At 41.7% G+C, this 10549-nt stretch overlaps 1 protein-coding gene across 6 annotated transcripts; it reads right to left on the reverse strand.

Moving 5' to 3' along the window:
• Window positions 1-441: 441 nt before the first annotated feature.
• On the reverse strand, window positions 442-10324 carry blvra (biliverdin reductase A). 6 transcript variants are annotated; one of them, XM_029524838.1, is made up of 11 exons: window positions 10170-10324; window positions 7080-8274; window positions 6526-6675; window positions 5553-5676; window positions 3710-3829; window positions 2759-2856; window positions 2469-2576; window positions 2138-2303; window positions 1290-1868; window positions 830-951; window positions 442-738 (listed from the first exon to the last, which is right to left on the reverse strand). In XM_029524838.1, the coding sequence occupies exons 2-9, from the start codon at window positions 7549-7551 to the stop codon at window positions 1613-1615; spliced, it is 1494 nt and encodes a 497-aa protein (XP_029380698.1). In that variant the 5' UTR covers window positions 7552-8274; window positions 10170-10324; the 3' UTR covers window positions 442-738; window positions 830-951; window positions 1290-1612. The 6 variants fall into 6 exon arrangements, with proteins under 6 accessions (XP_029380698.1, XP_029380697.1, XP_029380696.1 ...); XM_029524837.1 differs by having other exon boundaries at window positions 1154-1868; XM_029524836.1 differs by having other exon boundaries at window positions 830-1868.
• Between the last annotated feature and the right edge of the window lie 225 nt (window positions 10325-10549).

Raw genomic sequence — 10549 nt, forward strand, 5'->3', positions numbered from 1 at the left:
TAGGGGGCACTCTAGGTGCAGGTCAATCCTCTGTCAGCTGTATATTTAGGGATGTGTGTAATGCACTTAGCAGAATAGTGAGGCAATTCATAAAGCTTTCAACAACAGCAGCAGAATGCAGCAGTTTTTTGAGATTTCAAGATTTCTCAACATGTTGGTGGGACCTGTATTGCAATCAAAGTAAGTTTACTTGGCAGTACTTTATTTTGAAGTGCCTTCAGTGGTTTGGGTACATGGCAAAAAAAGATGTATTGTCCCCATTCACCCACCATTTATCTTATGATTTATGAAAGATACTGTTCAAACACTCATTATTTCCTCATACATACAGCAGAGAGTAAAGCTATTTAGCACTTTGATGAGCAAACAACTTAAAAAAAAAAAATAATAATATATATATATATATATATATATATATATATACATTTTGCAATGATTTATTATGACCTTATTATGACCCTAAAGTCACAACACTGAATTTGACCACTTGATAAGCCGGAACCCTAACCCTAACCCAAATCAGAACCGCATATGGGATGTATATTGTAAGGCTGAAAAGGTTAAAGCTAGATCCAAACTAGTATTATTTTGTATATGATACATCAACATTATTGTCATACATTACAAGTACCAGTGTCTGAAATCTCTTTCAGCAATTCTCTCTGCAACATAACCATTTCTGCCATGTCAGTCTTGGTCCTCACTTGAGGGGGCTGGATGAAGGTTATCCACTGCAGTCTACAAAAATTAACAATTAAGTCCATATTGGTAATTTCAATCTATAGGCTTCACAGTTAATGTTGCCAAATTGTTTGACAAGCTAACATACCTGTGTTCGTTCAACACTGAAATCCCCTTCTCCATCATTAACCACATCAGTCTCAGTTTCAGAGTTGTTACTTGGGATATGTTGTGTTGTTGGTTCAAAGTGAGACAGAGGGATGGCAGGTCCTGTGATGAATGGAGACTAGATTAGTATTAAGTAGTGCATTGCACACATACACATTATAACAGTGATAAAAGAAACAGTGTCGCCTAACTGCGTCCTGTGCTTTAAACATTTTAACATTTGACGCAATAAAGCTACATATTTTGTGGCAGAGCCGTCAAACTCTAAACTTGTTTGACATTAGTGGCACATTGAACAAATTACCCATCAGCATAGGAGATTGGAGAATCTAGCCGCTGGAGCCCACATCCACTTACAGGTTTATGGTCTATGGTTTACACATCAGAGCCCAGACTCCATTTGTCACCACATTGCAGACCTCACACAGGATTATACTAACCAGTAGTGTGTCGTGAGTGGAATGTGGTGGCCTCCAGGGTCAGCACTGCTTTGTGGCAAAAGGGGCACAATAATATGTAAATGACAGTGTTGGTGCAGAGAGGCAGACAAAAGCCATCTTAGCAGTGCTGTCTGTACAAGTTTATACATTCTCAAAGTCAGCTAGTGATATTCCATAGTTTTATTTATTTATAATAAACAAAATAAACTTAGTGAAACAGATATTAACTAAAGGCAATGATTCTGATAGAAGCAAATGATGATGATGTTTTTATGATGGTCTGCCTCCAGGTTCCTGTTGTCATCGTAGTTGAACGTCGTTCTTTAGCTTTGGCAGAGCTTTTGTATCTTCTCTGCAAGTTCCAGGCAGTGCAGGATCCTGACTTTCTCTCTCTGGAGCTCTACAGTACTGATTTGGCCAACCAGCTTGGCAGCGAAATGGATGGAGTCTTGCATGAAGAGGCCTGTGGCACCTCTTGGTGCAGGAGGGATCTGGTTTAGGGTGCAGGAGTCAAATTGGAAGTTGATGTTCTTGGCCCTGGGGAGGCCTGGCCCCCTTTCCTCAATCCACGTCAGAGGTCTAAAAGCATGCGGCAGAGATAAATGTTAGACATATTCCTGAATCCTTCAGATCAGTTGGCGGCTGCAATAGTAGCCTTTAAACATGACATTAATACCCCTGAGACTAGAAACATGCGGGCACACGGATATACGGGTGTGCAGTCTGAAAAGCTAACTGCAGATGCAGCAGACCCATTAGAAAACCAGGTGTGTGAGTGGGTGTGGTAAAATGAGAAGGGGGTGGAGCCTGTGGCAGACACTGTGATACACCTGTTTATCTCCTCTCACCTGTTGTTAGAGGTTAGCAGCTGGGCAGTCATCTTGCTGCAGTTACCAGAGCCCTCCTCCAGGGTTGCTGTGGTTACCGAAAGCTCACCAAATAACTCAACCAGCCAGGTGAGGCGAGCAATACCACTGAATGATGGGAAACCAAAGCCAGGCTTCAGAGTTCCACCTAACAATTGCAATGGACATATAGCTTGAGCTGCAGGATTTGGTTCTTTCAATAAAAGTGTTCATCAGCTGGTTTTAATGTGACTGTTGGACAGGGACCAAAATTATAACACTGTCCATGTTCATGTTAAAGCCAACATGTTGTCACAGTAACCCAATGTCTGACCTGTGAAATGAAGAGTTCCTTCTTGCAGTGTTTTTCCTTCCACCTCTTTCTTCAGCCATTTGTAGTCCTCTGTCAATAACTCTATATGTTCCTCATGGAGAACCACCCCTGAGACACACACACACATTTAGCCAAGACATTCTCCTCACAGTGAGATGATGCCATTAATTGCTGCCTCAAACATCATCAGCAGCACTGATGATAACGATGGGGTATCTCAGGGATGATGACAGTTAAAAATAGATATCAAGGGCCACACTATGAGGCATACTTTTAGAAATTAGCATCACCTTTCTCCTGGGCGAGGTCCCATAGCTCCACAGCGGCATTGTAGGTCGTAGTCATGGGATACTCCACGCAGACGTGTTTCCCTGCCTGCAGAAAAGTTCTGACGAGAAACGAGTTCTCTGGGTCAAAATGAGGTGCGGAAGCTTACTTACTGAAATGCCATAATTACAGAAATAAAAACCAATTTTCCATTCTGCATTGATTGTGGTAGTACAGCTGTGTTGAACTGCTCATGCTTCTTGTACAGATCACTGTGATGGCACACAAAATTGGGCGTATATTCAAGGGGATCTCAAGTAAGTAAACCTAAACATGATACAAAACAGAGCTGAAAACATGAGTTAACAAGTTTCCTCTGAGAAAAGGGCTCAGGAGACTCAAAATCAAGGGCATGACTTATTTTGTGCAGCTGTGTTCCTTTACTTGGTAGTACATTGAAAAGTGACATGAAATAGGAATGATGTGGCATTAGGCCAGGTGTTGAACTGAGAGTCCACATATGTGACATGTGGCCTACCAGTCAGCTATCGGGTAACCCCCACATTTTGTGCTTTTGTGAAGCACGCTTTCTGTGAGTTTGTATATCTGCAAACAGCTAGCAAAATGTATGATACTGTGATATTTAACACAAGGTTTCCATGATTTTTGAGGTTTCTTTGAATAACAATGCCATCAGAACTAATCCAATGTTGGTAATCAGTTTACAGCCTGGAAAGAAATTGAAGGAGTAAGCAATGTAACAAAAATTGCTACACAATTATTATAACATGTTTTCGCACTGTTAGTGTAACAAGATCCCAGCGTGCTGTCCCAATAGTCTTTATACCATTCTGAGTTCAGGATTTAGGCCTTAATGGGCCTTAATGGGGACACTGGGATTAGGCTAAACTGTCAGTGTAATACAGCACTCAAAAATAAAAAGCGGTCTGCCAATTCACTGCACACATTTTTACCTGACACTGTCCTCATGTGAGGCATTCTCTGTGCAGATGAAGGCCACTTGAATGTCCTCTCTGCTCACAGCCTCCTCCACTGAGATCGGACTCACCCCCTGTTGAGGGTCCAGGTTCCTCCTGTGGACACAAACATAGTCAAATGATACCGATTGTGATAGTCTCCACACAGACTCAAAAAGTATAAAAGATATGAAATAGCCGAAGTATGGGGAAGTAGTAAAGGTTGGGAAAAAGGTAAAATATTTTAGTCAAACTAAACACAGATACACACATCTAATAGACACTGTTTGTTTTGTTTTTGTTTTTTTTTTGTCTGCTTTCTTACAGTTTACACCGCCAATAATGCATATCTGAACAACACATAGCACACTGATCAAGACAGAGCCGTAAATTTTGATATCTAATTTGCTGGGCTCTGCCCAGGGTCAATGCTCTCCCTGTCTAAAGACATGCATGTTTGGGTTGATTGGTGAATCAAAACTGTCAATAGTAGACTACTTCACCATTTACACATTACTCCCCAGTTTGACATAAACCAGAAAGCAACAAATCTGAACTGTGCACAACGTGTAGTGTTGAAGTGAGGAGTTTTATTCATTGTGTCTGGACTTGTACATATATTGATAGATATTGGAATGATGTAGCGATTCGAATGTGTTTAATTTTTTATATCAAACCCAAAAAATGCCCTTTGTGTCTATTGTTTGGACTGCCAGACACACAACTTGAAAGTATATATTCCAGGAGACTCTTTTCTGCCCTCACCTTTTGTGCAAGAAAGAATATATTGCTTAAATGGATAGACTCTAAACCCCCAACAATAGCTGAATGGCATAAGGTTATTTTTGACATGTTACCAATGGAATACTTAACATACAGGTCCAATTGCAGGATGGAGGTTAAGGATGGAGGTCCTTCGTGTCTGGTCCCCATTCCTAGATTACATTGGTACAAGACTAGCAGCTATTGTCTTGAAGGTCCTGGTGGACCACAATTAAGGAAATACAGCATGGGTTAACACATGAGAGGCTAAAGGAGCTAGCACGCACCTAATGTCAAACAAGCCACTGTGGTGTAATGTATAATTGGATGCGGGGGGAATCCCCCACTTTTATTTACAAGTATACTTCTATTTTTCACTTTTCTGTTTACGGATGATATGGCCATATCCCCTGTTGCTCTAGTAGTTAAGGTTGTTACTGTGTAAGACAGCACTACTTGTTTGTGTGTTTGCTTGTTTGTTTATTTTGGTGCTTGTCTCTGTTGGTTTATGCTTGTGTGTGTTTGGCTACTTGCAATGACAAACTGAATATAGGAAGGAACATAAACTGTGACAATTATTCAATCATTGATATGGATATAAGGTGCTCCTTTATTTATTTATTGATTTATTTATTTTTGTTGCAAATGATATAACCTTCCACAAATTGGCCTCTTGCCTTATATTTGTATAGGTCCTTTGTTAAATGGAAAAAGCTCAATAAAGATATCAATAACAAAAAATTGTCAGTAGCTCTGAGTGTGAGTGGTTAGTTTGTTTGGTTGTTTGTCTTTTGTCTTTTTTGTCTCTGTGTTTTGGCCCTGTGATGGACTGGCAACCTGTCCAGGGTGTACCCTGCCCTCTACCAGTGTGAGCTGGAATTGGCTCCAGCACCCCCCGCGACCCAGAAACGAATGACTGGTGGAAGATGAATGAATGAAAAAGTTGATGCTCTTTCACAAGTTGTTAATTACAGCTTTAAATGTGCTAACCATAGTCTTCTCTTTGTCTTAATGGTATTATATTAATTGACGATCAGCCATTACCTGATGGCTGTCCTATTGGTGAATGCCGGATTACCTGGATATGAATCCTTTGATGCCGAGTTTCTCTGCTGGGCTTCCAGGCAGTGGAGCCAACATGTCTCTGATTCTCACCCAGCCTGCTGTGCCAATGCCGACTACCACAGCTCCAAACATACTGACTGACACACAAAGAAAACAGATGAGACTGGGGCTATGTGAGCTCAGATATACTGGGTGTCCACATCTTCACAAATCACAAATAACCAAGTGAATGCCTTTAAATTGCATCCAAGGTGATAGATGATAAAAAAAAAAAAAAGAAGCCACAGCCCCAATTCTGCAGTCAACTTTGAACAGATTGGAAATAGGATCTGTAATTTTCACTTAAAAATCTATTACTATATATATATATATATATATATACACACACACATATATATATATACACATATATATAATTAAAACTATATAGCTCATATACAGCTCAGGCCTCTTTGAAACCGGACACAACAAAGAATATAACCATTCAACTGAAATCCTGACTCCTACCATAATATCTACCAAAATATTTGGTTTTGGATTATTTTGTTCAATGTGTGGCACCTTAGAAAGGGAAGAGGTAAAACCAAATCAAATGTATTTATTATATAGCACCAAATATAATAGAGTTACATCAAGGCACTACACACACAGAGCAGGTCTACACCAAACTCTTTATGGAGTTGGTACAGAGAGAAAAACAGAAAGAGAGGGACAGACAGACAGACTGGAGGTGATTGTTAGTGCTGGATATTTCAGTTTTAGACTACAAATCAAACCAACATGGATGGTTTAGTTCCATTATTAGAGGCAAACTACTGGGGTAACACTAGCAGGGGATAGATATAACAGTGACAGGTCAATCAGAAAATACGATCCATTAGCTGGCAAAGGAGGAAGCTAGACAGACTGTGCAGACCAAACATATTTTGAGGGTCTGCTGGGAACACCTGGTTGAACCCTCTGTCACAGGTGTCTTCAATTCCAACCTCCGCGACAGTCTGGTTGACTTGTGGGACTTCTGAGGTAGCTGATGGGTACCAGCAGGCGAAGTGTGCTGCAGCCTGGTTGCTTGCAGAGGCAAAAATTCAGGTCTTGGAGAAGCTTGGGCAGGCCATGGAGGAGTACAATTGTTCGGCCTCAAAAAAGTTCAGAATCAGAAATTGTTTTATTACCCGGTATGTTTAACATACTAGGAATTTGACTCCGGTGTTACAAACTTGGACAAAGAAAAGACAGAAATGAAAGATAAGAAATAAAAATAAAAAGGAAATATATATATATATATATATATATATATATATATATATATATATATATATATATATATATATATATATATATATATACACACACACATATATATACTTTGAAATTAGAATATAAAAAATATTTGCAGTGGAATATTTAAAATAGTGCAGCAATGTGCAAATGTTTCATGAGGTTGATATTCAGCTTATAAGGAGATCTGGGAGACCGCCTGGGGCAAGAAACTTTTTTTAAAGTCCGGTAGTTCTGGTGAACAGAGCTCTGTAGTACCTACCAGAGGGAAGCAGTCTGAACAGTTTGTGTCTGGGGTGTGAGGGGTCTGCAGTTATGAGACCTGCCTGGTTCCTGACTCTGGACGAGTAAAGGTCCTGGATGGGGAGCAGGTCGGCCCCAACAATCTTCTCTGCAGACCTTATAGTCCGTTTCAGACTGTTCCTGTTCTGCTTGATGGCCGATCCAAACCAGACAGTGATGGAAGTGCAGAGAACAGACTGAATGATGGCGGTGTAGAAAATGACCAGCAGCTCCTGAGGCAGGCTGAACTTTCTCAGCTGACACAGCCAACACAACCACTGCTGGGCCATGTGGGATGTCCACTTCCTGGTTCCCAGGAACTTGAATGAATCCACACTAGACACTGTACTGTTGAGGATTGTGACATGGGGTAGGGTGGGGGGATTCTCTCTGAAATCCACTGTCATCTCCACAGTCTTGAGCGGATTTAGCTCCAGTTGGTTCTGATCCATACCTGGCTGGTCATTGTCCTGGATGCGGCCAATGACTGTTGTGTCATCTGCAAACCTTAGTGTCAAGTTTCACAGACAGGTCCTCTGAGGTGCAGTCATTGGTGTATAGGGAGAACAGCAGCAGGGAGAGAACACACCCCCGGGGTGCGCCAGTGTTGATACTACAGGTGTTGGAGAAGATGCTACCCAGCCTCACCTGCTGCCTCCTGTCGGTGAGGAAGTTGTAAGTCCACTGACAGATGGAGGCCAGCACGATGAGCTGGGTGAGTTTGAACTTGAGGGTTCCCAGGATGATGGCGTTGAACACAAACAGGATCCGTGCGTATGTCCCTGCGAAGTTGAGGTGTTGGTGATGAAGTGCAGTCCCATGTTGACTGCATCATCCACTGACCTGTTTGCCCAGCAGGAAAACTGAAGGGGCTCCAGCCGGGGTTCTGTGGTGTCCTTCAGGTGATTCAGCACCAGTCTCTCAGAGGTTTTCATGACTGCAGACATCAGGGCGACAGGCCTGTAGTCATTCAACCCTGTAATGGTGGGTTTCGTGGGGACCGGGATGATGGTGGAGCGTTTGAGGCAGGACGGAACCTCACACAGCTCCAGAGATCTGTAGAAGATCGGTGCCAGCTGGTCAGCGCAGGATCTCAGGCAGGGGGGCAAGGGGACACACCCTCAGGTCCTGGGGCCTTCCTTATCTTCTGCCAACACACATCCTCTTCACAATTCCTCAGTGCAGGCAGAGGTTAATTATTATTATTATAATTATTACACGTTATAGCTCAAGTAAAATTGATGGCTATTTCACTTTTTTTGTACCAATGCAGTTCCTTTATCTTTCTTTATTAAATATGTCCTTATGAACTGGATATATTAACAAAACTTCTGTTCTGACCTTGAACTAAAGGAGCAGCAGAATGAGAGGGGGAGGAGAACAGGCAGTGTCAAATTAATGCAGCGCCTCTTTTTAATAATTTGTGCATGTGTTGTCAAATTAAGTTGCAGTGCATTGAGCTCTGGGCAGCACGGCGAAGTAGTGTTTAGCGCTGTTGTCCCACAGTAAGAAGGTCACAGGTTCAGTTCCCAGCCTGGGGCCTTTCTGTGTGGAGTTTGCATATTCTCCCTGTGCCTGCATGGGTTTCCTGATGACTCTGACTCCAAAAAGGGGGGATCTAGGGACCCATGATTGAGAGGGGCCCAGAGAGGCCCCTAATAAAATTATAATACTGAAAAAAAAAAAAAAAAAAAAGACACGAAGGGCCAGTCCCAATATACCCCCAACCCATAAATTTTGCGCATTCCCGTGAGGGTAGTGGTTTCTTAATTTCTTTTTAATGTAGGGGTAGTGGGCACAAAGAGGGGTATGAATCTAGCCCTTCAGATCGAGGGTCTATTCTCCTCCATGTACCTCTTGGTTTATTTTTCCACCAAAGCACGATGAATGCTAAAAATCCGATCGCATTTGATCGCAGCTGTAGATTCCATGTTGCTGCTGAGACTACGCAGTCGCTTGCATACCCGAACGTAAACTAAAAACTAAAGTGACATAGCAAGTGGTGGCCCAATTCCTAGGGAAGATTACAAAGCCCTACCCCTTGTGGCTTCCTTTCGAGGGTGAAGGGTTAGTGAGTAGGGTGATCATTGGGATTAGGCCAAAGTTATTAACTAACATATAATCACAAATATTTTATTTACAATGTCAATAATTTTATTGTGGTGGAAAGTTATGGAATATTAACTTTGTCCCTTTGGTCTAGCTCACTTTATGATCAATTTAGCGCAAGAAACCTCTGGATTTTTACATTTCACTGTTGTTTTAGTTTAATAATCAGTGCAGTCAAATGTTTAGCAAGCATTCAGTAAACTAAAACTGATTTTAAAAAAATAAAAATAAAAAAACTACGTGAGGTCCACAATGTCTCGGGAAAGGCTTTGCAGTCTTGCCAAGCTGGACTTGAAAGACCTGATAAGTGATTTTGCTAGTGTAGTCCTCTGGTGGTAGCAGACACCATCAAAGGGACAATGAGTGCTCCACTTTTGAATGAAATAGCAGGTCTAAAAAGGTCTCAAAACGTGCAGTGACAGAAAGATGAGAGTGAATCAGGCTCGAAGTTGTTTCGAGATGAAGTAAATATTCATTAACAGTCAGAAAGAGCAATGTAAAAGTGAACCCGGGAGCAATATTCTACAGAAGATTTATTAAGTAAAACAACATTGCACAACTCCAGTCAAGAGTCAGTCTGAACAATATTATATATATGAAATATATATAAATATATATAAAATAAAATGAAATATATATGAAAATATCCTGTAACCACTCAAAGAAATGATTTTAGGGGCGTTTGAAAGTGACGAGATGAGCCATTGATTCATTGCAGTTCATTACAGTTCATTACAGTTCATTAAACGGTCTCAAGACATACAAAGTCGTGATCGTCCGGTCTATCTATCATTTCATCGTGATGATAAAAATGCCGGTGTGTCATTTAGCATGTTATTGAAACAGTTTTCACTGCCTTCAGCCACAATCGTTCGTTTCCCAGACGCAGAGATGCTGACCAGGCCGGGACTGAACGAACGGCGGCCTGACCGACTGCAGCCTCCCGTCGCTGACTCCTTACCTTTTTGTGTCTGCCCCGCACGAAGTCGTCCGCCGGTGTGTGCTGTCCTTTCAGCCTGTGGGAGATGACATAACACGGAGAGATCTGTTGTCTAAACACATGTCCGCGCCTTACATAAGGAGCGCTTGTTATGCCTTAGAGGTGGCGCAGGCCTGCTGCTGTTAGAGGGGTGGGCCATCATGGACACCACACAACAGTACTAGAAAACTGGTTCCGCCTTAAAATAGTCATGTCATAGTCATGACTACGTCACTGAAATCTATTTTTTGAGTGTCTGTAATGAGCTTGAGTATGTTTTCGTTTTTGTAAACATATGACTTTTACTCCACCACACAGGTAAACATGAGTCATTGCTACTTGTTACTTTGAGGTGCTTGTAA

This window comes from Echeneis naucrates, chromosome 17 (assembly GCF_900963305.1).
Source record: "Echeneis naucrates chromosome 17, fEcheNa1.1, whole genome shotgun sequence".
Taxonomy (NCBI): Eukaryota; Metazoa; Chordata; class Actinopteri; order Carangiformes; family Echeneidae; genus Echeneis; species Echeneis naucrates.

Coding starts and splice junctions, on each gene's coding strand:
- blvra (XM_029524838.1), bottom strand. CDS start 7,551: ATGGATCAGAACCAACTGGAGCTAAATCCGCTCAAGACTGTGGAGATG. Junction 2,304..2,468: donor AGGAACTCTTCATTTCACAG/GTCAGACATTGG, acceptor TGCAATTGTTAG/GTGGAACTCTGAAGCCTGGC. Junction 1,869..2,137: donor CTGCTAACCTCTAACAACAG/GTGAGAGGAGAT, acceptor GCATGCTTTTAG/ACCTCTGACGTGGATTGAGG.